The sequence below is a fragment of the Dipteris shenzhenensis genome, chromosome 4, assembly GCF_047967505.1.
Source record: "Dipteris shenzhenensis isolate YYH24624 ecotype China chromosome 4, Dip_SZ_1.0, whole genome shotgun sequence".
Taxonomy (NCBI): Eukaryota; Viridiplantae; Streptophyta; class Polypodiopsida; order Gleicheniales; family Dipteridaceae; genus Dipteris; species Dipteris shenzhenensis.
Genome location: NC_141599.1, coordinates 9,061,252 through 9,088,434, shown reverse-complemented (window position 1 = coordinate 9,088,434; position 27,183 = coordinate 9,061,252). Strand labels below are relative to the sequence as shown.

The window sequence follows — 27,183 nt, the reverse complement described above, 5'->3', positions numbered from 1 at the left end:
TAGCATGACTGACAAGGCGCTCTACCACCTCAGTCGAAGAGCAGTGGGCATAATAAAATCCTTTGCCCAGAAAGACAAAGGAAGAAATACAATCCAGACCCACTGCAACATCAGCCCAATGACGAAGCTGAGCCGAAGATAAAACCCTGCCCATGAAATAGAGGCATACTCCAAATTACTGAGCCTGTCGAAGACCAGAGACCAAAAGGGCAGAATCCAAGGAACAAACAAACGGGAAATTCATTGAAGGAACTTATGCGACAGAGATACAGCACAATTAGCGAAGAAGATCCATCTAGAGGGAAGAAGAAGGGCGATCGAAAATATCCAGCTTCGCCAATTTGATCAAAGGTGAGGCAGACAAACCACCATGCTTCCGCCGAAGAAAAACACGAGTAGGAGAAGCAGAGGCAGAAGGAGGCGCTGAGGCAAAGAAGACAAAAGAGGAGGAAGGAGGCTGCGCAGTTGACCGTACAGGCTGTACGGTCGACCATATAGGCTGTACGGATGGCCGTACAACAAGCACGAAAGGCCGTACGGGGAGCTGCAGGGAGCACGGAAACTGTACGGGGGTTTGTACGGGGGGCAGCAGGCTGCACGAAAATAGTATGGAAGGCAGTACAGCTGACAGCAGCTGTACGGAAGGTAAGGTAGACGGCGAGGGTGACTGTACGGACAGAAACGGGGAGGAAGACGAGGCTGGCGAGGCAAAGGAGGAGGGCTCCATCGCTCCCTTCTCTCTCTCTCTCACACCACAAATACACACACACACACACACAAACTCTCTCTCTCTCTCTCTCTCTCTCTCTCTCTCTCTCTCACGCACACACATAGATACACAACCAAAATGGGGTGAGGCTTTTAAGATATTCAAGGTGCACCCAAGCAAGTAGTTCATAAGTTTAAAGGACACGCTTAAAGGCTTAAGGCTCTTAAAAACAAAACCTCCAAGGAGCAAAGATATGTGTTAATGAAGACCTTACAAAAGAACAAGACCTCTAAAGGAGGATAGTACTTGACAAGGAAAGAGGCAATAGGCAAGGGCACGTTAGCAATTTTGAAGAATGGGCAAGCTCATGTTGTGGATAAACAAAAATCAAAACATTAGAAAGGCAAATGGATTCCTAAAGACAAATAGGGATGGGAGGCAACATAACATGAACAAAATTATCTCAATTTCAGAAGAGCTAAAAGATATAGACATTCTCATTGCACTAGAGACTTGGGAGCACCACGGTTATGAGGTACAAAAGATTGAAGGTTTCACAAATCACTCCGTTTGAAACGGTAGAGATTATACACGGGGAAGAGGATATAGAGGGATAGCTTGCTACATGAGAGACGCCCTCTTGTAACAAGAATCCATTGTCAAGAAGACTCCTTCAAGCAATATATATGGCTTCACATAGACAGAAAAATTTTGGCTGGCAGCCTGCTATTTCGCTCCCTCCAAATCAACTATCTACAAAATTTGGGACATGTCAAGTGAAGATCCCTTCTTTTGCCTAAGCAAGGATGTCAGCAATTTCTTGGACCAAGGTGAGGTGATTTTGACAAGGGACTCTAATGCAAGGACACAATCACTATACAAGGTGGAAAACTAGACCAAGACCCCCTATGGTTGGAAGATGACAATGAAGAAGCCAACTTGAAATGTGTAGGAAATTCAAAGCAGTACCACAAAAATGGGCAGACATCTTTGTCACTCGAAAGGCATTTTGATCTCAGAATTATAAATGGAAGTACCTTGTACCTAAATCAACAGAATTTACATCCCAAATCCCTCAAGGGAGGAGTGTGGTAGACTATGTACTTATGCAGCCCCAAACATCAAAAAATTTCAGAACTACTACATTGGCAAGAAACTAATGGAGTCCCCCACAGCACCCTGATTCTCACAGTGAATTGCTCTTTCAAACTCAGCCAATCAAGAAGCAAATGTGACAAAGCAGGCTTAAGGTGGACCACAAAAAATCAGACATATAAGAAACAGAATAGAAAAGGAAGTCAGTAAAATCGAGTGGCCAGGTACATGCCAACTCTCTCAGGTTCTCAAGGAAACAGCTCATAAAGTATTCAAAAAAGGACAAGGAAGATGCAAAGCGATGCCATACAATGGCTGGCTTGATGAAGAATGCAAAAAGCCAGATTGGACTGGTCATTAGCCTCTCTTGAAGAAAAGGAAAGCAAGTAGAAATTTTATAAAAACATGACAAGGAGACAAAAGTGGATTTTCCTCAAATACAAGCAGCAAGAACTTTTCAAGAATCTAAGGTTCTACGCAAAAGACTTTTGGAAGAACTTACACTCCAAAATACCAACTGAAATTGAAGTGTCTTGGGAAAATGCAGCTCAGTTTCAAAAGCACCTTAACGTTCTCTCAGATTTCTGTAAATATTGACAAGACCAAGGTATGATCATTGGAAGAGGGTAAGTCTGATTCTATTTCATTTGATGGAAGCAAGCTAGAAGTGGTGAAATCCTACAACTATCTAGGGCTAGATACTTAGAGGATACTTAGAGGCTTAAAAGCTTTGTTCAGCTTACAAAATACTTAAAGGATACTTAGAGGCTTAAAAGCTTTGTTCAGCGTACAAAATAAATGCAGGAGATCGAACCGAGGAGATTCCTTTTTTCCAAGTGGACTTGTATGGCTGTCAAGTATGGGGCACAAGTCTAGCAAAAGAAATGTGGAAAAGAATAGAAAGAATTCAGAAAAGGTTCATGATAGAAGAGCTAGGGGTAAGAGTGCAATCGGCACAGTATATGCAGACGGTGGTACCACAATATCTAATGACCTCTCTCCCTCCCAGCATGACAGTTTGGAGCTACATTAATCTACGTGGCGACACATAGGAACGCTCCTAGCATCTAGGAGCGAGCACTGACCACCCAGCCCTCTCTAGGACCACATATGTCCATACTCACTGCTACTAGTTTTCTCATCTTTTTTAGTTCTACATGTTTGTAATTTTGTTTCATCACCTCAGTAACTATAGACTGAGTTGGGTAGGTTTTAACCCTAGTGCAGTTTGTCCTATTTTAGTTTCTTGTCCAGAGGAATTCTGTCTAGAACTCCCTGGACCTTGTATTTTCCAGTCCCATAGATCCTTTGGGTCTCCTTACTCACTGGCAATATTTCTCAGCAAATTGCAGCAGTGCAGTCCATTCTTTGTCAGAAATTTGACTGGGCCTCTTACACTATTGTCTTGGCATTGAATTTTGGCAAGCCCAAGGGGGAGATTTCTATGTCAAACCAAATATGCCCAGGGATTCTTGCAGAAATTTAAGATGGAGAATAGAAATTTCTCACGTTATAGCATGGCTACATGACCAGCTCATAGGTCTAGGAATACACCAACATCCTAGACCTCGGCCAGGCCTAATGACGAGACCTATCAAAGCCAATGCATATGGCTCCCACAATACATCCCCCCTTGGCTTCATAACAAGACATGTTAGGAAGCCACACACCAAAATAGGGAAACCAATACATCTTTTTAGGAGGACTATCCAAGGCAGAGGACCTTTAGACTTTAATACAAGCACTCCATTTCACACCTCTCTCTCTCTCTCTCTCTCTCTCTCTCTCTCTTTCTCTCGCATTCAACAAGTCTTTTTGTTGTGCATGTAGTTCTATGCTCATATGGAATAGAAGGGGCCCTGGTGTCATCTATGACACTCTTTTTCTTGTGTGTATTCCAAGATCAGCTTGGCCACTGCTTTTTTAAACGGTTGCAGGTCCGTCCATAGTATTGACAAACTGACAGAACTGGCCACTGCTTGTTTAAACCATTGCAGGTCCCCCCATAGTGTTAACAAAACTTGACAGAACTATCACTTCACAAAAAGCTCAATGCATCTTAAGATAAAGAACACACTATAATCCATACATCAAATTTGAAAGGGAGAGCATGTCAAAAACTGTTTAGACGTGAGACCTCAAAGGCATACATCATATCGCATAATTAAACAATGAAGATTATGATATAGTGCATTTATAGTCATCATGAACAATGCCCCATCATGTCACATAAATGATCCCCAATAGGACCAATAATTACAGACCCAAGACCGTTACAATCACCGGCAAGTCCTTTTTTTGTGTGTTGTAGAAATCTCATCCTTCAAACAAATAAAGTACCTAACATGACTACTACCCTGGCACAACAGACAGCAACTGACCTTTTCACGCAGGAGAGCTCCTCCCCGTCCTTTCACTAGATTAAGATCGGGATCGACCTCATCAGCACCATCAATGGCAAGATCAATCTGAAATATTCAAAAAGAAAATCTTGTAAGGGATACCTGCCAACAGTACCAACCAGAGACATTATTTCCACACTTCAGTTAGCTTTACAGCTGCTGGAGAATAAGTAATAAGAATAGCATCAAAGACTCACAGTATCATATTGGGAATATCGCTTGCAGCCAGCAGAATATATTGACAATTCTTCTAAGGCAAGTTTAATATTTCCAAATCGTTTCCATAAGAATATCTCTCATTACTAACTCAAAAGAAATGAGAAGAACATGAAATGTTGGACATTTATATCGTATAAAATGGGGGACACAAATCATAAATTTGCAGTTCGTGCAATCTCTCGATGGATATATGACATAGAGGTTGAGACAACACCCTAACAAGCACAGCATATAAGATATAAAACCCTGGAGGCTTGCATAGCCTCTTTAAACAGTGCCAGCCAACATAAAGAAAGTTCCAAAACATTGCAACAGAAAACACCCTTGCCAACTTTGTTTAGGAAACAACAATGGACAAACATGTGGTACAGATGCAACCTGTAAGCATTGACATGGATTTTATATTATGTCCATAGATATTGTTGGATCTCCAAACAACTTAAATAATATAATAGAATATCCTATCCCTGTTAGAATTATCGCCATAATTCATGGCAGTGACCAATGTATGGTCAATAAGTGAGTTAGGGGCACTTTTCCCTCACTAGGGCCACTTTTCCCTCATTAGAGGTTTTTCCCCCTAACCACAATTAGGATCCCTAACTATGGTTAGTGGATAGGATAAGGTTTTGTCGATTAGACAAAACCTTCTCCTTTGTATGTTTTTTAAATCTCTTCTATTCAGACGTTTTGTGTGGCTTGCTCTTCATCTCTGTTTTTCCTTCATTTGGTATCAAAGCCAAGCTGCCAGACCTGCCTCTACTTCTGCTCATCAAAGCCCAGCTCCCAGACCTGCCTCTGCTTCTGCTCATCTCTTGCTCCAGCACGAAATTCGTACAACCAGCTCTACCCATCGACATACGTCAGCCCATGTGCTGCTTCGTCGATGCTGTTTGTACAGCTCAACCGCCAAGCTACCGTACAGTTCATACATTGTACGGACTGACTGTCCGTCGCCACACATACTTGTCGCTCCATCTCGTCCGTACGATGCCGCACGTACCTGCAGCTCAGCGTCGTCGATACAACAGTACGGAACTGTATTGTTTGCCGTCCGTACATCCTGTTGTTCATCATCCATACACCCGTGCTGCTTCCCGTCCGTACACACCTCTCTGTACACTTGCATCCATACAGTCACACATTGCATACAGCCCAGTCCGTACCTGACCGTACAGTCCGTACAATTCCAACTTCCGGGTGCCAATTCTACCTGCAGGTGCATTTTGCAGGGATAGCCATTGTTTGGCAAATCTGTTGGAAGAGAAATTTGGGCAGATTTTCCTGCTTTGCAGATAAATCTGCAAATTGGGGGCTTTTACAGGCAAATTGCAAATTTGGGGCTTTCAATAAATTTGCCCTCTTTCGGTTGCAATTTCCCAAGAATTTGGGGCTTTTGGTATTTGGATGCAATTTGGCAATGTACAGGCTATATGGCATCTTTGCAGGCAGTTTTGGACTCAGTCTGAGTGACATTGCATACATTTGCCATTTTTGCAGTGTTATTTTGACAGCTTCTGGGCATTTGCAAGACATTTTGGGTGCATTTTGAGCCTTTGATTAGCTTTGACAGTAAGCTGTCACTGTGGACAGATTTTTTGGCAGTTTTGGGTTGTGCATCTGAAATCCCAAGAAGGCATATTCTTTTCACATTTGCTGCATTTTGTTTTTCTTTGGCAATTATGGCCCAGAACAATCCTAACGAAGTGTTTGGAGTCCTTACACAAGAAGATTAGTTGGATGGTACCAACTATTCCTTATGGAGTTTTATGGTAATAAGAAGTTTTACGGCACACAATATTTTAGTTGGCAAACACTTGTGGGACTATGTGTTTGGAGTCCTCACACAAAAGGATAAGTTAGATGGTACCAACTATTCCTTCTAGAGTTTTATGGTAATAAGGAGTTTTATGGTACGCAATATTTTAGTTGGCAAACACTTGTGGGACTATGTCAATGGGGATGAGACATGGCCAGAGAATGTGGTTGCACCTGCCACTCCTCCTCAGCAAGGTGGAGGAAGGGGTAGAGCCAAGTGCTAGGTGCAGTAGCTGCTGCAGTGGTGCCTCCCACACAGGAACAGAAAAGATGGGATTCACGTGATACACAAGCACTTTCAGCAATCTCACTTTCAGCTAGGGATGAGCAGCATGACAAAGCACTGGCGCTTATTGGTGTGACGTTGGCCAACAAACTGCTTCATCAAACTTGACCTCAATACTTCAGCCAAGGAGACCCTGGACAAGCTCAAGAATATTTGTGCCACATCTACTGGACTTGAAGAGCAAGCTTTATCAGCGATATTGCATGATCTATCCCTCTCCGAGGTGGTAGATGATGCTTAGCTCTATGTGTTTTTGTGTTGAGTCAATAAAGGTTCTCAGCCTAGAGTTGTCCCTCTAAATTGAATGTACTTGGAGTCAATAAGAGGTACTTTGCCCAGGTTGTCCCCCAAAAACGATTATATGGTTTTTTACTTTGGTTTGATGGTATTGACCACCCAGTTCAGAGTAAGGGGGGGTGACGAGTGATGGTTTGCCCTTGCCGGTCGCAAGCTAACTGAGAAGTCAATATCACACGGGAGGTGTTGGCTAGTTGGACTTGTTCTTTGCAATATTGCAGTGAAGGGGGATCAGTATACTCTTTGCGTGTTGGGTATCACACTCTTTGCTCTAAAGGGGGGTGTTGGAGATATCATAGCCAAAGAGTGTGTTGATGTGATGTGTTGGTGTGTAGTACTAGAAGATCTAGTACTAGTCATTGTGTGAGTCATGTGTGAGTGCCACATGTCACTATGGGACATATCCCATATGCACTTGGTGCAAGTGTGTGAGTGTGTAGCCTATAAGGCCTGTACATTACTTGTCTCATTTAGCGATTAAGCTGCCTTAGGCACAGCCTTAAGCACCTTACTCTGAGCATCAAGGCAGAGGACAGGTGCCTACCCAAGCTAACCAATTGTTCACCAGGGCAGGCTAAAAGGCCCTTGGCCAATCCAACCTATTCAAGCTATGAGCGCCAGGGCAGAGGACAGCTGCTTACAGAAGCTGACCAATTGTTCGCCAGGGCTTAAGGGCCCTCTGCCAATCTAGGGTCACGCCAAGCAGAGCCACACCAGCCCCTACAAGGTGCTTCGATATCCAGAGCAAGACGCCACCACACAGCAGTACATTGAATTGCATTGAGAAGAAACAAAAATTACCCCCCTCAAAAGCAAATAAAGACAGAACAGAACAAGAGAAAAGGGTCAGAATTGAATTTCATGGCAGAAATCTTTGTCAGAATTTTCTTTGCCAGGGTTATAAAAAGCTAATAAAAACAGAGTCTTCAACACGGCATTCGCTGGATACATCGATAATATTACAGGACAAAAATGAGAAATATACCCAAAAGGAAGAAGAGCATCATGATCCCCTACTCCATGTTCAACAAATCTACAAGAGAGCAAACAGCCAAATGCGTGAGACTATATTCACACTCCAGCAGGAGAGCATGGAGATAAAGGGACAGAAGTTGGAACTTTTTCCAAAAGTACAAGGCCTCTCAAAGAGGTCAATATGGAACAGCAAAAAATCCATCCAAGGAAGAGAATTTAGTAGAATAGCATGCTACATCCAAAAAGGATGGGAAAAAGTAAAAGAAAAATCACATAACCATACATGTGGATAGAAATTACAACAAGGGAGCAAAATACAATGCCCCCACCATCCCCCATCTACAAAAATGACGTACCCCTTCATGCACCTGATAGTAGACATGGCAATGTACTCTAAAGAACATCAACCATACCTTAACTTATGTGGATGTTTCAGCCTACAAATATGTAATGGCACACACATTGTCAAGGACAAGGAAGGCCCCACAAGGATCAAGTGTAATGGACTACATCATAAACCCACTTGCAAACCAAATCATCAAATACCTCAAGCTCAAGAAAGAGACTCTTGATCTGATCTTCATAAGACACCTTCATTGCAGTTTCCTACTTTCCCCTAGAGACCTCGTTAGCTCCGAGAGGAGGTAGAGGCATCAACCTATACAACCCTACATCCAGACAGCATGGATTACATGAGCTATGGGAAAGTTCTCCTTCTTGGAGACATCAACGCCAAGACTGTAGACCCCCAGGTATCGATCATTGATATTTAGCATGAATCAATCATGTTGATTGACATTGATCTAGATGAAGTACGTTTCTCTCGAGTTTTTGTAGACGAATGAGCCCAAGTCACCTCATATGGGCATGCTTTCATAGATTTGGGTAGGAATCAGAATGCATGATCTGATTACCTACAATGGTCTGGAGAGATGGCCTTCTTCCAATGGGCTCACTAATTTCCTGCATGGAGGAGTTTCCAATGTAGTTGACTACCTCAGGGGATCCCCTATCTTGGCCTCTCACATTACAGATTTCTAATCTCCACCACCTCCACCTGAAACCGACCATACCTACTTGTTTTTTAGCGTGTGCATCCCACTCCCGTCACTGAGCACATCCCACCACACAAACACCACCTCTCTGCTATGCTTGCTGATATTGATGATACCCCTACTAGAGGATAGAGCCGCTCTTATCACCCATTCCCTTCATAATGCCGCTCTCCAATCTTTCTCCCACACCACCAAATCCACCTGCCCACCACACCCATTGGATCAGTCTCCCACAATAGCTGGTATGATGACAACCATAAAGCCATGCACTGTCAACTTACACGCAGATCCAAGCTTCACCTTCTGAAAGAGAGGAGACTAAATGACTAATATCATCATCTAGTCCATCGGCACAAGGGGGACTTCATCCGCCAAAATGAGGAAGGATTCCTCAACATTTTGTTTGCAGTAACTCCAAGGACTTTTGGGAGAAGTTTCTCGAGCAGAGGTACAAATCGCTCTCATAGACCCGACCATCTGACACGCATATGCACGCACACATGCACATAGCCTCTATGACATCCCCCATCAGCCTACACCAAACCTTCCACAACTACCTGGCCCTACCGCTTGTTCACTCTTCGCCACCCAATGATATCAAGCATGCAACCCTCAAGTTGTTGGAGAAATAAAGTCAATTGCCCCACCTATGAGCCCCCAAATGAGGAGAGCTCATGCAGTTGACATGTCGCCATGCATATGGGTATGCATATGGGTAGAAGAACCTGTAGGGGGAAGGGCTAAGGCTGCCATGTGGACAGCAATCTGGCTGTCACATTGGCAGCAGCAAGATCCACTGCTACGTGAAGAGTGCATATGCAGAGGCCTTGGCTCGTACAGCAGGGAACCATGAGCTGAAGCAATGTGAAGCATCCAAACAGAAAAAGGGCTGTGACTGTACAGAAGATCTGCAGCAGCAGATGCGGAAGCAGTACACCAGCTTCACCAGCAGGAACTGGTGGTCAGGTACAGCAGCAGAAGGTACAGAAGGATGCGTGAAAGCTGCAGCAGGCTGTACAGGAACAGCAAGGGCCTATTTATAGGCAAGATGGGTCAGCAGAATGACTGACTGCAGTCAGCAGTCTGTCAGGGTCAGGGCACGTGCCCTGGTCTGTAGATACTAGAAATCTACAGACTTGCCCTGCAAGAACACACTGTGCTGATGTAGATTTAGGCTTACTGCTGCATTCCTGTCCTCCACAATGTTAGAAATGACCCAACAGAGGGTACACGCAGCGGAAGACTTATAGTAATGCCCAGGAGCTCACACGGTGTGGTGTGGGGTGTGGAATCACAAACTTCTTTACTTATGTGCATTCAATAGATGTGCAGACTCATCAATAGACAATGAACCAACCAGATAGAGAAACCACCAAATATATATTTCCGTCCAAAACTATGGACACAATACAAGAGAGAGAGATCCAAAGTCCCACCAATGGTGTGGTCCTCTGATCTTACCACAAGGTCCTTCTCCTATCAGCTAGCTATCTCTAGACTCGAGCCCGCGTGCTCCACCTGGAGCTTCTGTAGACTTTCCGTCCTTTGACCTCAGCCAAGGTCTCAGCCTCACACTGAGCTAAGTCTGCAGCAACACTGGTACTCCTTCAGCTTCTGGATGTAGGCCCCAAGGGTTGTGCTCTGCTGCTCCTTTCTGCTCTGCTGGAAGCTGCACTGCTGGATATTGAAATGAGGCCTGAGCCTCTCATTTTATAGACCCTGAGGCCTGGCAAAAATACCGACTGGTCAGCCCTATTTTGGCCGACTCAGTCTGGCTGAAAACCGACCTGGTTGGCTGTCCCTACCAGCCTAACCAAAGCCTGGTTGGCTGGCTCAACTAGCCCCAACCAGCTCTACTGTTGGCCGACCTGTTTGCTGATCTGTCCCACCATATTCCTGCTCCATCTTTAGGGTATGCTGCAAGCCATGTGCTTACCCACACACCTTGCCAGATAGCTTGCCATGTAGGTGCCTGTACACCGGGATACCCCCCCATCTCGTGCTGCTCCAGATATGTCTCTCCCAGGCCAGATCTATGCCATGTATCCATTGCCATCTGCCATGGTCTCGACGCCATGTGTTGCAGCCACTTTGATGCGTCCAGGTACTTTCCTTATTCTCTCTTGGGCACATCCTGAGAGGGAAAGAATGGGGGAGTGGAACAAAAGGAGACAGAGAGAGAGAGAAGGGGAGACACAAAAGTGTGGGTGTGAAGTGTAGAGCCATACCACAAACTCATAGGTTTTATTAGGATTAGGCTTTCACCCTATGACTGTCTTAAGACAGTCATAGGTGTCATATCTTTAATAAAAGGGTGGCAATGTGCCTTTACCCCAACAACCTCCCACCTAAAGGCCAATGTGCCTAAAGGGGAGAAAAGAATAAAAATTACAGCAATATACAGTTACTGTATACAAGACCATAAAATAAGAATGGTCTCATCCTAATCCCATGATGTGGCGGCAATGTGCAAACCGCTCTGTAGACAAGCTCTTAGTGAGCAAATATGCAGGATTATCATCAGTATGCACCTTCACAAGCTCAAGTCGCTTGTCTTCCAGTACCTCCCTGATGAAATGGTATTTCACATCTATGTGCTTGGTCTTTTGATGAAAGACCGGATTCTTTGCCAACATGATAGCACTCTGACTATCACAATGCAAAACTGGCGTATCTCCTATAATGCCCAAATCTCCCACCAGCCGAGTAAGCCATATTGCTTCCTTGCAAGCCTCAGTGGCTGCAACATATTCAGCTTCAGTGGTTGACAGTGCAACGCATTTCTGCAACCGAGACACCCATGATATAGCACCTCCTGCAAATGTGAAAATATAGCCGGTAGTAGACTTCCGGTTATCTGCATTCCCTGCATAGTCTGAATCTGTAAAACCATGCACCAATGCATCCTGCCTACCATAGCATATGCACAAGTCTTTGGTACCCTTGAGATACCTCAAGACACCTTTCACTGCTTCCAAGTGCCACTTGCCTGGATTTGCCATATACCTGCTGATGACTCCCACCGCAAAAGCAATATCCGGACGAGTGGCAACCATGGCATACATCAAAGAACCAACTGCAGATGCATACGGAACCTTGGCCATTTCAGCCTTATCATCATCTGATCTGGGGCTGTCCTTACTGCTGAGTTTTAAATGTGGAGGCAGCGGGGTACTAATAGACTTCCCCCCCTCCATTTTAAACCTCTGCAGCACTTTGTCAATGTACTCCTTCTGTGACAGAAACAAAAGTCCCTTGGACCTGTCACGAATAATCCGCATACCAAGAATATGGTTTGCATCACCCAAGTCTTTCATGTCAAAAGACTTATGCAGTTGTTTCTTCAAAGCACTAATCTCCTGCTGAAATTTGCTGGCAATCAGCATGTCATCCACATATAGAATGAGTAGCATCAAGCTGCCATCCTTTGCCCGTTTGGTGTACAAGCAGTGATCGGTCTCACACCTATGATACCCTTGGGACTGCATGAAGGCATCAAACTTCTTGTACCATTCTCTTGGCGCCTGCTTGAGTCCATACAAGCTCCTCTTGAGCTTACACACAAGCTGCTCTTTCCCTTTAACAGCATATCCCTCTGGCTGACTCATATAGATCTCATCATGGAGATCTCCGTGAAGAAAAGCAGTCTTCACATCCATCTGACATAAATCCATGTCCTCATGAGCAACAAGAGCTAACACTGCTCTCAAAGTAGTCATCTTGACTACAGGGGAAAAGATCTCATCAAAGTCAATGCCCTTCTCCTGCTTAAATCCCTTGGCAACCAATCTGGCCTTATACCTCGGTAAAGCATTTGAATCCACTTTAACTTTGTAAACCCACTTGCATGGCAAAACCTTTCTGCCTGCAGGTAGCTGCACCAAATCCCATGTATCATTTTGAAGTAGGGAGTCCATTTCTGACTGCATGGCTTTCACCCACTTCCTTTTCTCTGTTCTTCCCATAGCTTCCTTGAAGCTGGAAGGCTCACCACAATCTGTCAGCATGATAAAATCAGCCACATTATTGGCTCCTGAAACAAACCTGTTAGGAGGCCGTTGTACACGGGTGCTCCTCCTAACAAAATGTTCCGGATTAGGCTGCTGTCTAGCCTATTCGTCATGCATGACGGGTGGCTGTACCACCATACTTGGCTGTTCTACAGCCCCAGCCCCATTTGCTGGCATATCCAGTGGTGCATCATTGGCAAAATTGTCTGGCTGATTTTCAGCCTGTATACCCTCTTGAACAGGGTTATCTACAGCAGCCTGCTGCTGCATATTAATGGGCATTCTTTGCTGTCCGACATCATCATAAACAACCCTCCTATATTCCACAAGTTGCACGGGTTCTTTGTGTACACTATCCTCTTTAAAGATGACATCATTGCTGCGTATAATCTTCCGTTTGACGGGATCCCATAACCTGTACCCCATTTCACCTTCGTCACCATAACCCATAAAGATGCATCTGGAAGACTTTGGCTCTAGTTTGGTGTGCAGTTCTTTGCGTATATGAGCAAAGCACTCGCAGCCAAACACACGTAAGTGCTTATATGAAGGTGGCTTGCCAGACCACACCTCCTCTGGCACTTTCAACTCCAAAGCCTTGTTCGGCGACCTGTTAATTATGTGAACTGCTGTTTGCACGGCTTCTGCCCAAAAGCCATGGGGCAATGCAGCATAAGACAACATACATCGAACCTTCTCCTGCATAGTTCGATTCATCCGCTCACTCACACCATTTTGAGATGCATTATGAGGGGCTGTGAGTTCCTGTTTAATGCCCTTAGCTTCGCAAAACTGTACAAAAGCATGTGACACATACTCACCCCCATTATCGGATCTGAGGCATTTCAGCCTGCGACCTGTCCGATTCTCAACCTGAGCGACAAACTTCTTGAAAGCATCTAAGGCATCGCTTTTATGCTTCAAGAAATAGACCCCCACTTTGCGTGTGGCATCATCAATAAAAGTAATGAAATACTTTGCACCCCCTAGTGATAGCTGTGGCATCTCACACAAATCAGTATGCACTAGATCAAGCGGTGCTCTATTTTGGGGAGTTCTCCTCTTATGAGGAGTCATAGAATGCTTGCCAAATATGCAATGATCACAAGTAGGCAAATCTGAAAATGAAAGAGACGGCAGATAACCCAAACATGACAGTTCTTGCATTCCTTTAACGGACATGTGTCCCAACCGGCTATGCCACAATGAAACCTTTGGCAGCTCGGTTATGGCAACAACATGATTACCTACACTGGAAACATAAAGAGGGTACAAGGTATCACTCTTATAACCCTTAGCCACTACAACCTGGCCATCAATAATCGGAATCCCCAAATGTGGTGTGGTAACCACTGTCATCCAACAAGCCAGTGCTAATCAGATTTTTCTTGATTTGCGGCACATGGCGAACACCATCAAGCATAAATGTGCGTCCATCAGGGAATACTATCTGTATACTGCCAATCCCTGCAATCTGACATGCATAGTTATTCCCAAGGTGAACAACTCCATGAGTACCTGTGTAGAAAGTAAACCACTCCCTATGAGGAGTAACATGAAAAGAAGCACCTGAATCCAAGGGCCAGGTGTGCATGTCATGGCCATCAATAACCAATGTATGTGCAATTACAACAGAAGAGCATAAAACATCATGTCTGTCACTTTCACTGTCTTCTGCTGCAACATTTACTGCATCGAAGTCATCTGCCTTGGCCTTGCCTTTGCCTTTGCTTCCACTGCCTGCATCCTTTGTCTCAGCCTTCTTGGCTTTCTGATCCCGTATAAACTTGAAGCACTTAGACTTCACATGTCCCTTCTTGCCACAGTAAAAGCATTCAACATCCTTTTTGCCACGGGACTGACTGCGGGATTTGGACTTTCCAGCAGATCTCCCCTTCTGCTGAGTCCTGCCTCTTTCCTGTACCTGCAAAGCATTTGAAGACTTGCTGCCCGCATTATTCTTCCTGCTCATCTCCTCCATAAGGAGAGAGCTCTCCACATCAGCATACATAAGAGTGACATTTGAATTAGACAGGGTGGTCTTGAGAGTGTCCCAACTCTCAGGGAGGGTACACAACAAGAAAGTAGCCTTGAACTCCTCATCAAGGTTCAATCCCTGTGCAATAAGCTGTGTAAAGATGGCATTGAACTCACTCAGGTGTGAGGTCATAGATGTACCTTCCTTCATGCGAAGGTCTACAAGCTTTTTCAACAACCAATAAACCTTACTGGCTGAACTCTTTTGGGCATACAACTCTGCTAGCCTCTGCCGTAGGCCATAAGAGGTCTTTTCAGCCTGAACATTGAACACAAGAGAATCACTGAGAGTAAGCATGATAGCAGCCCTAGCGGACAAATCAAGCTCCTCCCACTCATCATCTGACATCCCAGATGGCTTGACACCCTTCACCCTTATGGGCTTAGAAATCTTCTTTAGCAGAAGTACATTCAGACACTGTTCTGCCCATAATGCATAATTGTGTGCCCCTTCCAATTTCTTTATGTTCAGAATTGAAGATTCACTTCCCCCTGATGCCATATCAGATAAGGAAAGTACCTGACTCCCTGTAAATCAAAAAATGACTAAATAAAATTCTGATTTCTCAGAAAAAACCTGCTCTATCAAGAGCCAGGAGCACTCACAATAGTGCTGTTTTTACTGTAAAAAAAATCTGCAGCAAAACAGAAAATTTCCCTCCAATCACTGTACCTTCTGACACACTGTACCGTGCTCAAATAGGCATAAAATAGTAACTTCAGAATGCTGCAGCTGTTCCACAAGTGCTTTATCAGTGCATCATCAGCTGACGAAGCACAAAACACTGCTGTCCTGGACACTTCTCCCACCTCAGATGAGGTATTGCACTGATTTTATATGCATAAACCACTTGTCATACACTGTTTTGTTCACTGAAAAGAGGCTCCAAACACTTCAGCCTGTCACAAACCTGCAACAAAGAATGGGACAAATCCCAAGCAATCACCCTTCTGCCAAGGGGATAAAAGGCATCTGAAGGTCTCAAACAGTAACTCAAGTGCTCACAAGCAAAATCTGGGCAAAAGCCCCTTGATTTGACACCTGTACCAAGTGAAAAACACCTCAACACTGAGGTAGCATACAAAATACAACGCTCTCCTGGTACTTTCACCTGACAATGTGATGCATAAACGGCCCTGTGTACACAGTAACAACACAGATCCCAACGTACAACACTGAAGAGAAAATCTTTTGAGCACTGTCAACGATGGACAGTTAGGGACCGAGTAAACTCGATGCGCCCTGGCCAAGCGTGGCTCAACTGAGATTTTTCAAGTTGTCGTACACAGAATGTGACCTGCAAGAAATGTCACTGAATACACTGCGGAAACAAGACCAATGTGAGCATTCTGGCTCCACACTGCCTCAAGGCATACACTGCATAAACTGCCAGGCAAAAGCCCTTTGAAATTGTCACCCAAAAGCTGAGATTTGCACTCAGCAAAAACATAAAAGCCCTCTGCAAAATCAAGGCATTTGACCTTCCCGAAACAAGATAACTGTGCAACCACCACACACTGTGGCACTAGTCACCTCAAGCACGAGGGACACGAGGGTACTGGAAGCCTACCAAAGAGGCATGTGGCAGGGAGGAAGAGTTTCTTACAAAGGGTGCAGCAAAACAGAGCCTGGAATGGTACTTTCCAGAGGTGTTGGTATATATTCGGGCCAGTTTTTGTACTTTCCGTTTTTGGCTATCCATCTGAGTACTCATTCAGATCTGGATTTTCCTACATTTAAGTAAAGCACATATCTTTGAGTTTTGTTCCGCATTAATATCTTGAGATCTCGGGGTGCATCTTCTGCTGCGGAGTAGTGTTGGCCCTAAGCAAGCACATTCTGTAGACGTGACAAGCCCCTGACATCTCACATGCAACCTTACAGGCGGGGCATTGTCCCTTCCAACCCAACATGAGCTGCATTTGTACATCCAATGTGTTTCACTGGATGCCAGGTAAAGGCATACATTTACCAAGTAACAATGACTCTACATGCTGTCATCAGGTGGGCATAGGTATCTCCCCTTTCCACATTATTATGGGCTCCTCCTAGATAATTACTCTACAGGCTTCATTTCCCTTGGAGTTCCACGCCTAACATCACAGTGGGTAGTTCCTTTTTGACCCCTTTTGGAGGTGATACAACTTGCAAAAGGTGCTGCTGTTGCTGCTATAGCAAAACTAGCAGCCTCAAGTGCTGCTGTCCAACATTAGAAAACCATAACGGGTACCTTGAATGCATTCATGGAAGTATGCACACTCCAAGTACACATATTTAGGCTCTCCATTACCTTGAAACTTCTCAAAGGTTTTGCAGGAGCTTCCTGAAACTATTGTATTACAGTCAAGCAGCAGCTTTGCTTGGCTGCTTTCTATGCACTTTTGCTAAAGAAATGGCATGACGATCGGCTAGCCATTGGATTATTATGTAATTATCAATGATTAAAAAACATTGACCTTAACTATCTCAATCGTATGGCCACGCCACACACAACTTTGAGAAATAGTGATCCAAAAAGACAGGAAATTATATTGGGATACACAAGCATGCTGTATGGATGATACTAAAGTGCACAGAATAGAATTTGTAAAGTCAGCCGTAGCTGCACAAGGATCATGATTGTATGGAATAATGACCGAACAGAGACCTGGGAATGCCAAAAAAATAGGTTGGAAAGCACAGCAAAAATTAAGGGTTTCATGTCATTGAAACAATGTAGTACCAGTTGCAGTTAGAAGCTCCAATCTTATAATTCCACAGACATGGACATGGGGTGAGGGACAAGATAGATTGGGACATTGAAAAAGCTTAGGACCTTTTATGTTGGTTGGTAGACCGGATGACATGCAACACAAATAACAGCAAGGCACTAAATGTCTAGAAGAAATATACTTTACTTAAACCTAAGCTGCCACGTTACAATTGGCAGTCTTTACAAAAAGTAGGAGACTAAAACGTAACTCCTGACCTTAGGATGGTCGTCTAAAACAGAGAGAGGTATTCCAAGTGAAGCCGCTTGCTCTGCTGTCCGCTGCATATAACAGGCAGAAAGAAACATACTGTGACGGATTCAGTCCCAGTTGACGGATTTCAAGATAAGATCAGATTTCGAAGCATCCAGAGGACTATGTATACCTTGGAAGTAGGAACTCCAACAATGTTCTTCAACTTTCCCTCCTGCAAGCCTCCACAGTTAAACAACATAATGCAAAAAAGAATCAGACGTCTGGAAGAAGTGAACAACACTAAAGTTCATGGGATTATCATCATTATAGACAGATGCACAGAAGCTCAAACCATTGAGGCTGACAAAAAAAATAGGTATTCACTTAGTGAAGAAAAATTCTATTGAGCACCTTCAAAAGTTCTCCAATTTTCGCAACAACAAACGCAGCAGTAGATCCAGTGCCAAGCCCCAAAACCATCCCACTCTCTACGTAATCCACAGCCTGCAGAAAGAAAGTTACACTCACGCTTAGTTACATGACTATGGATAAAGTGACACCAAAGGACGGTGAGCTGTGCAATGCAGGACTCGACAGTGCTAACTGTCCTTTCGAATTCCTGCCAACTCAAAGCGCTTGCTCCCACTCTGAGATTCTCGCGTACCAACCCCATTTTCCCAGTCTGTAAGATTTCAAGAGGAAACTGGAGACGTCGTGCAAAAGCGGGCCACATGTTCAAAGAGAGGAGCGCATTCAAAACTCGAACAAGATGGCAAAAGTGTGACATCTCTAACCCACCTTATCAGCAGCCAGCTTCTTTAGCTCATCCTGAGTGAGAACTTTCGAAACTGCAAAATGCACAAGAAGCCATCATGCGCGGGGAAATCGATGCAGAAAAAAGCCTGTAAGAGACAGGAGCTGCAAGCACGCGAGGGGGAGAAGTGATTACCGGAGGCACGGATGGCCATGGGACGGGGGCGAGAGGGATGAAAACGGGCAGAGGAAGGCAAGGGGGAGGAGAGGAATGAGGATGGAGGGAGGGAAGAGGATGGGGGGGAAGAAGAGGCGGGTGCAGAGGCTGAGGCAAAGGCTGCCATCGCCATAGCTACAGCAGCAAGCTCAACTCACAAAAAGCTCGATTGACCGCTAATAATGAATGAATGAATGAATTAATGAAGCAGCAACAATTGCGCACTTGCTACTTTTTATGTTCCCCTTTTTTCGAGCTTGCGTACTTTTTAGCACTTGTCGGAATATTCCCCCATCTCTATGATGACCTGGCTGCTGACTCGGCCCACACCACGGATAAGGCTTTCCCTTGCCTCCACCCAACATCCCCCTCCTCTCCTCTTGAGGCCTCGGTCCAGGTATCTCTGTGTCTGTGTGTGTGTATGGGGGGCGCTTGAGTTTTCGACCCCCGCCTCGCCTACTGGTCCACAGCAATCTGCCCCTCCACAGGACCACGTGACAAGTTGAGTTAGTTGAGGCCATCGACTCCACTTCCTGCCATTTGCATGCGCAGGGGGCTCAAGCTCCAACCAATGGCATTCTTTCCACCTCCGCACCATGATGAAGCACTAAATACAAGGAGAGCACAATGAGGGGATTATATGAGTAATTCTCTACAATAAGTCTACGCATATCCCACATAGTCTTTGCCTTGTGGATGAAGACTCATTTGAAGTGATGGATAAAAAATACAATAAACCCCATAGATTTCCAACCAAATTTAACTTCAATGATGATTGAATATCTAGTTGCATCTTTATCTTAAATCATCTATAGTGAATGGATCACAAAGAGGCCATTGTTATGTAGGAATACCTAGGTAGTGGATAAATGCATCTAATATGCCTTACTTTGTTAGGGAGATATAACTTTCAACTTTTCTCTTCAGAACACTAACTCCCCAATATCTAAATGGAAAACTTAACATGTTCTTATGAGATTCTCAAGGGTTGGCTTTGACTTTCATGAAAGGACTATGCTACATAATAGCTAAGGAATGAAAAGAAACATGTCGAAATGCTTGCCCCCCCCCCCTCTCTCTCTCTCTCTCTCTATGCCTTAACTCCCCAATATCTAAATGGAAAACTTGACATGTTCTTATGAGATTCTCAAGGGTTGGCTTTGACTTTCATGAAAGGACTATGCTACATAATAGCTAAGGAATGATAAGAAACATGTCGAAATGCTTGCCCCCCCTCCCCCCCCCCCCCCCCCTCTCTCTCTCTCTCTCTCTCTCTCTCTCTCTCTCTCTCTCTCTCTCTCTCTCACACACACACACACACGTGCATGTGCGCACACACATACGATGCACATACACACACAGTTGAAATGTGGAGGATATTTTTGAGGTTGTACATGGTTACAATTAAAGAATCATAAATGTCATGTTTATGGTAAAGTGATTACACAAACATGAACAAGTTCCGTTTTTAAAAGATCTGTGGTTTGTTAAGATCTCATTGGAATTGTCAATATATACACACAAAATGAACCAAAAATCAACTAGGCATTAATCTTTGGGTTGGTTAGTATCGATTTTCAAATATTGGTGTTGAGGCCATGTGTTAAGGTTATTAAGACCTTTAAAGTAGTCCATATACTTTAGACAATTAGCATCACAAAGTATCGGATATTAATACTATAAACACCCACCAATTTAGCTCAATAGTCTATCGATTCAAGAAGAAGGGTAAAGAGGAGAGTGATTAACCAGGAATTGGGAGAGTGGAGGAGTTGCATGTCAGGAGTTGAGCCGTCCTTCATCCACTGGTCTTGTCCTCTTTGCATCCGCGAGAGGTGTGACCTACTGTAGAGCAAGGTTTTCGAGAAGGTGTGACCTGCTGTAGAGCAAGGTTTCGAGAGGCATAAGAGGTGTGACATGCTGTACAGCAAGGTTTTCGAGAAGGTTTCAACGTTCGGAGGGCTTGTTGAGGTAGGTGAGTTGGTGTGCAAGAAGCTTTCGGACTCCTCTGGTCCGAAGCCATCTTCTGTGCCCGTAAGACCAGTTGAAGGGCTAGTGGCAAAGGGTTCTGATGTGCATGCAACATATTTGGAGCTTGGGGATGCTATAGGGTTGAGGAAGGGACACCTTCCAGAAACTTTTCGAAGAAGGAGTAGACCTTCTATGTCATAGACCCTTACGAGAAAGTTTAGGAGCGAGTTCTCTAAGCTGGCTGACGAGGGTGCATGCGGTCTTCTTTTTCCTGATGTCGCTCATAGCGAGTCTAAGCCATCAAAATGCTAACTTCGAGAGGTCAGGGTCAAGTACAAGACGATTTGTCATCTCTAATTCGATGTTATCAAACCTAAAGTACAAAAGCTGGCAAATGGACGTGTATACTTGTTCTTTATGGATCGAGTTCCCACCATTGGTGGACTTAGGGAGTTCATGGCCTATAAAGGCGATGTTTCGACAAAAGGGTATGAGGTGCGGTATTTGGGTAAAGGACTCTTTCTTGTGTGATGTGTTTTTGAGGAGCTGCACAATGGTTTTCTAGGTCAGTCTCTTATGTTTATGGGTGCGGTGGTATTGGCAATACCCTAGAGTCCTTTTTTTTCGATTGATGCATTTGTATTGGAAGTGTCCTATGTGGTCGGAATTTCCTTCCTTGCTTGCATAAATGGGTTCTAATCTGGGTGCGGCTGCTCATTCTTTGGGAAAGATTCTGGCTATTCCTCCATCTATCAGTCAAGTGTTTGGTCCAAAGAAGGTGTGGATCTTGTGAGACAGAACTCAGGAAGTTATGGACTATGTGGAGGTTCAATTGTTTGAGAAAGTGTCGATTACTCAGAAGGTGTGTTTTGGGCCATTTCCAAATGTATGTTATCTTTGCAAATGGACTGGCCATTATGCTACTAGCCTCTAGGAATTGTCCCACCGATTTTGAGAATTCTCAACTAGTTCAAGATGAAGCGATGGATGCAAGGGACTCGAGGAGTGAAGAAAATTCTATGAAAAGTGATGTTAAGTTTGGCACACTAGAGGTCGCTCAAGACGGGGGACGAGATCGAGAAAAGGCTAGTGACAAAACTATTTACTCATGGCGAGGATAAGGTGTATGTATCCCCCCATTCCAAAATACTTCTCAAGTAGCTCAAGAACGGAAGGGAGGTGGAAGTCCAGCTCCAAGCAGATCAAGACCGGAAGTCATCATCCTGCCTCTCTAGTGACATGCAAGCCCATCTAGCGATGTCGAAGTCCAATCGGAAGGAGAAACGGTTCCGTCAAGAAAAGATCCCCCATGTGTGGGAGGTGTTGTCTCTGATATTCGAGAAAACATAATGATTGGATTGGTGAAGATGCCCAAAAGGTGGTGGGGTGAAAAGGTCGGGTGGTGGTTGCAGTTCTCCCTCCCCATGTGTTGGAAGTTTTGGAAGAAGGCAAGAGGCGTCTCAGGAAAAAGCAGATGGGGTGCTTGATCCAAATGTTGAGGATTCTCCATATGATGGCAAAAAAAAGCTCCTTAAGGCAAACAACAAAAAGAGATTGATGGAAGAGAGATAGGCAGCTTGCCAACCACTGGAAGTGGGTGTTCAAAATAGGCTGGTTAAAGAGTTATCCAAGAGGCTCAAAAATATGGCATGAAATGTTAGCAGCAACAAAGAGAATAGGTTCAATTTCATGCAGGATGCATACAAATCATTGGCACAATAAGGGTGCAGTGAAGGGAGTTAGGATGGTCTCCCTGGTGACTTGGAACCTATGAGGCTGTTGCGATAGAGTGAAGCACAAGAGTTGTGTTGTGAGAGTTGGAATCCAAATGTAAATGCTCCTTCAAAAAATTAAATGTGGCCCATAGGAGGCGATTTGGCTTGCTTTTTTATTAGATTGGGTATGCCTTCTTTATGAACTCTCCTGTTAAAGGGAAAGGGAACATAGCTATTCTGACTAAGAAGAAGGTGCTAGCGGGTATGGAGCTATTTGCAGGTCCTTTAGGTAGATTTCTTACTGTTGCTAGTTTTCGATTTAGTGTCATGAGTGTGTATGCACCGAATGAGACTCAAAGAAGGGGGAATTGTTGGAGAGAATTGATTTTAAAAATTGAGGGTGATAGGCGGATCTTGGGTGGGGATTGGAACATGACTGAGGTTTCTTCTGAAAGATCTCACTTGGAAAATGCTTGTCTGGAGATGAGGTCGAGAGGCTTGGGAAGAGTTATGTATTGAGAGGGTTAATCAATATTGTACAACTAGATGAGGAAGGGATGGGAAGCTTTTCTAAGAGTGATAGGAGGAAGGGTCTTGATTTTTTAGCAAGTAGGATTGATAGATTTTACTTCTTTGAAGAAGGTTGGTGGCTACTATCTCCCATGGGGGGCAGTTTTTACTGAATTTTGATGTTTTAGATTATGTACATGTTGGTTGGTTCTTTTCACTTCCCGTTGCTATTGGCTGGTCTATCGATATCCTCTATAATTTTAACAAGTGCTATTGCTGTGGCTAGGAGAGGGTCTAGGGAGGAGGATGTTTGCTCTATAGGGTTAGAATCGGTGAAAGAAATTGTGGATTCATGCTACAGGTGGGATGTAGCCATTCGTGTTGTAATGCAAGTCAATAAATGTTGGGAGAAATAGGTTCATGGTGACAAGTTGTCTCCTAATCTTTGGCTAACTCAGTGTAAGCTCAGCTTATGGACGACTATAGAGCAATGCCCTATAGACCTGGTGTTGTCTACCTTGTTGATTAAGACGGAGGAAGCCTTACTGGCAGAGAAGTTTGATAAGGATGAGAAGGCCCGACTTCAAAGTCGAACCTTGAGACTATCTCTTGGGGATTGTCCCTCAAAATCCTTTTTTCAAGCAGTTAAACGAAAGCATCAAATAAAGGCTGTAATAAAGTAGAAGATAAGGATGGAGAGTTCGTCCTTGAATTTTGGCACATTGCAAAAGTGTTCAGCCTTAAATAAATTCCACATGCACTTGTTGTTATATCAATTGCAACAAAACTATCTTGAATTGCAACATGGCTATGTCACCGACACACCCATGTACATCATACATGTAGCAGACTCTGGTTGGACAACTGACTCTATGAATTGCACCTTGCGTGACCCTATGGGTGCCTTTGCAAACTTGGCCAACTACATCAAGGGTGGCTCCTCCGTCACCAACTCATGGACTTGTCGTCGTACTTGCTACTATACTAGCCAATCTAGCAGCTTGTCACCTTCCTTACTGGTCAGCGGGCCCCTGCAGCTTTGTACCCGCACATGTGATTATACTAATCTCCAAGTATACCAACGGGTCATCCCCAACAATGTGCACCATGGAGTTACTCAGCATTTTCCCTGTCAACTTTTGCTACTCTGCTCATTGCCGATCCCATTCCTGAGCATCCAGGAATTCATTCCGCCAATGGCCTTCTCCCAAGTAGAGAACAAGCAAGTTTTCGGTTGATTTTGGCCATGACCACCACCACCGCATTTGCGGATTGTGGCCATCGCTGCTACCACCTTGTTGGAATGATGATTGGGGTTGCTCCTCTTGCACATAAGATGCACTTGGATCCTTATGTTGATCAATTGCTCTTTGGCCACGACCATTTGAGAGTGCTCTCAACGGAAGCAGAACGGAAGAAGGAGCGAGAGAAATAGAGAGCCACACAAGTTTTTGGTGGGTGCAGAACACCCTAATCTTCTTTTTCATTCATTTATATATGTGTTTGAGTATTGTACATAACCGGGGTAAGGGCATAGTGACCTTTACAGCCCACAACCTCCCACTTAAAGGACAATGTGCCTTTAAGGGAGAACAACCAGTGAGCATGCTATCCAATGCCCATCAATACATGATAATACTCAAACCGCTGACTAGCTAGACTCTTTGTCAGCATATCTGCAGGGTTATCATCTGTATGAACCTTGATAAGCTCTATGCGTTTGTCCTCAAGTACTGTGGACTTCACATACCTGAGTATGCGTCTAGCCGCATCCAAATGTGGTTTCCTTGGAGCCTGCATAAACTGACTTACCAATCCAACAGCATAGCTTAGATCTGCTGGCCTGGTAATAGTCATATAAATCAAACTTCCTACTATGCGTCTATACATAGTAGGGTCTTCCAAAAGCTCACATGCATCTGTGCTCAGCTTCACATTCTGCTCCAAAGGAACTGAAATAGGCTTACAGCCTGTCATCCCATATTTGGATAGCATGTCCAATCCATACTGCCTCTGCAAGAGCTGTATCCCACTTGGTGATCTAATCACCTTGATGAAATGGTTGTAAAGAATAAGGGAGAGAGATAGGAGACTCAAGTTCAGCTTTCTTCACAACACACAAAAGAGAGAGGACACAAGGTTGGAGGGTGAAGCCTTTCTTCACTTTTGCACACAACAAGGATACAATAGAAGAGGGAAATACCCTATATGTCAAAACCTAGAATACGTGGTTCATATGTGAACCCAAACCAAAAACATACGTGGTAGTCTAACTACACCACGAGTACAACTAACATAGGCGGTGACATAAATGATAGTCATCCAGGAGATATATCGGGGGTAGAGCTTGATATCTCAACACTCCCCCTCAAGCTCAAATCCATCTCATGTACACCAAGCAAGCTCCTAAATCTGCGAAGCTTCTCGGTACCCAATGCCTTCGTAAAAATATCAGCCACCTGCTCCTCAGTGCTGACATAGACAAGATCAATCTCACCAGCTAGAACCTTCTCTCTCACAAAGTGATAATGCACCTCAATGTGCTTTGTTCTAGCATGATAAACTGGGTTATTAGCAAGCATGATGCTGCTAATGTTGTCACAATGAATGACAACTGCTGCATGAACTGACTGTCCCATATCTGCAAGTACCTTCCGTAACCAAGCTACCTCACATGCAGCCATTGCTGCACCCCTGTACTCAGCCTCTGTGCTCGACAAGGCAACTGTTGGCTGCTTCTTGCTGCTCCAACTGATGGCACCACTCCCAAGGGAAAACATAAAACCACTAGTAGATCTCCTGTCTGAGACACTACCAGCCCAGTCAGCATTTGTGTATCCATGTACCTGTAATGCACACCCAGCTTCATAAAACAGTCCATAATGCAATGTGGACTTCACATACCGCAGTATGCGCCTAGCCGCATCCAAATGTGGCTTCCTCGGTGCCTGCATAAACTGACTTACCAGCCCCACAGCATAGCTCAAATCTGGTTTGGTTATAGTCATGTAAATCAAGCTACCTACTATGCGCCTGTACATAGTAATATCTTCAAGAAGCTCACCTGTCTCTGCATTGAGCTTCACATTCTGCTCCAATGGAACAGAAATAGGCTTACAGCCTGTCATCCCATATTTGGACAGCATGTCCAAACCGTATTGCCTTTGCAACAGCCATATCCCACTCGGGGATCTAATAACCTCAATGCCCAAGAAGTAACGCAGCTCTCCCAAATCCTTCATCTCAAATTTCTGCTTCAACAGCAGCTTCACTTCATTAATGTCTGCATCACTATCACCTGTAATAATCAAGTCATCAACATAGATGACTATAAGCACAATCCCTCTGTTTGTCCTTTTCACATAAAGTGAAAAATCTGAATTGGAAATCTGAAATCCAATAGTGACAAGATATTGCCCTATCTTGTCTGACCATGCCCTCGGCGCCTGTTTTAAGCCATACAAGGCTTTGCGCAACCTGCATACAAAATCGGGGTGTAAATTATCCTCATAACCTTCTGGCTGCATCATATAAACCTTTTCCTGCAAATCACCATGCAAGAAGGCATTTTTCACATCCATCTGATGCAAAGACCATCCCTTTGCAGCAGCCATAGCAATTACTGCTCTCACGGTTGCCATCCTTGCAACTGGGCTGAAAGTTTCCTCATAGTCAATTCCATATGTCTGTGCAAAACCTTTGGCAACCAATCTTGCCTTGTACTTGCTAACAGACCCATCAGCATTGTGCTTTACTTTGTAAACCCACTTGCAGCCAATAGCCTTCTTATCATGAGGCAAAGGCATCAAATCCCAAGTGTGGTTTGCATCCAAGGCAGCCATCTCTTCATCCATAGCTGCTTCCCAATTTTTATGCCCTGCTGCATCCTCAAAACATGTGGGCTCTGGCTCCTCTAGAACCTTGACCATATAAGCATAGTGATGTGCTGTATACCCATCATATCTCAGCCTGTCAACTGGATACTTAATACGATGGACCTCCGTACAACTGGATCAGTTGAAGGAGTCTTTAAATCATGCCTGCTTTTCCTTGCACCAGGTGTAACAACAGAAGGAATCCCAAGTTCCTCATCAAGGCTCATTTCAGAGCCGCTTGACTCTCCATCAACATGAGAGCTACCAGCAGACACATCAAACACTGGAGCATG

General features: G+C 44.3%; 1 protein-coding gene across 1 annotated transcript in view; it reads right to left on the bottom strand.

Moving 5' to 3' along the window:
- The window catches only part of EMB3119 (Ribose 5-phosphate isomerase, type A protein), a 58,123-nt gene extending 39,077 nt beyond the window's left edge, over positions 1 to 19,046 (bottom strand). Inside the window, exons 1-6 of the mRNA XM_087373147.1 lie at positions 18,799 to 19,046; positions 18,648 to 18,697; positions 18,261 to 18,353; positions 18,040 to 18,081; positions 17,873 to 17,935; positions 4,186 to 4,272 (exon numbers count right to left, since the gene is read on the bottom strand). Coding sequence (XP_087229273.1) covers positions 4,186 to 4,272; positions 17,873 to 17,935; positions 18,040 to 18,081; positions 18,261 to 18,353; positions 18,648 to 18,697; positions 18,799 to 18,952 — 489 coding nt within the window. The 5' untranslated portion in view covers positions 18,953 to 19,046. The remainder of the gene's footprint in view (positions 1 to 4,185; positions 4,273 to 17,872; positions 17,936 to 18,039; positions 18,082 to 18,260; positions 18,354 to 18,647; positions 18,698 to 18,798) is intronic.
- Between the last annotated feature and the right edge of the window lie 8,137 nt (positions 19,047 to 27,183).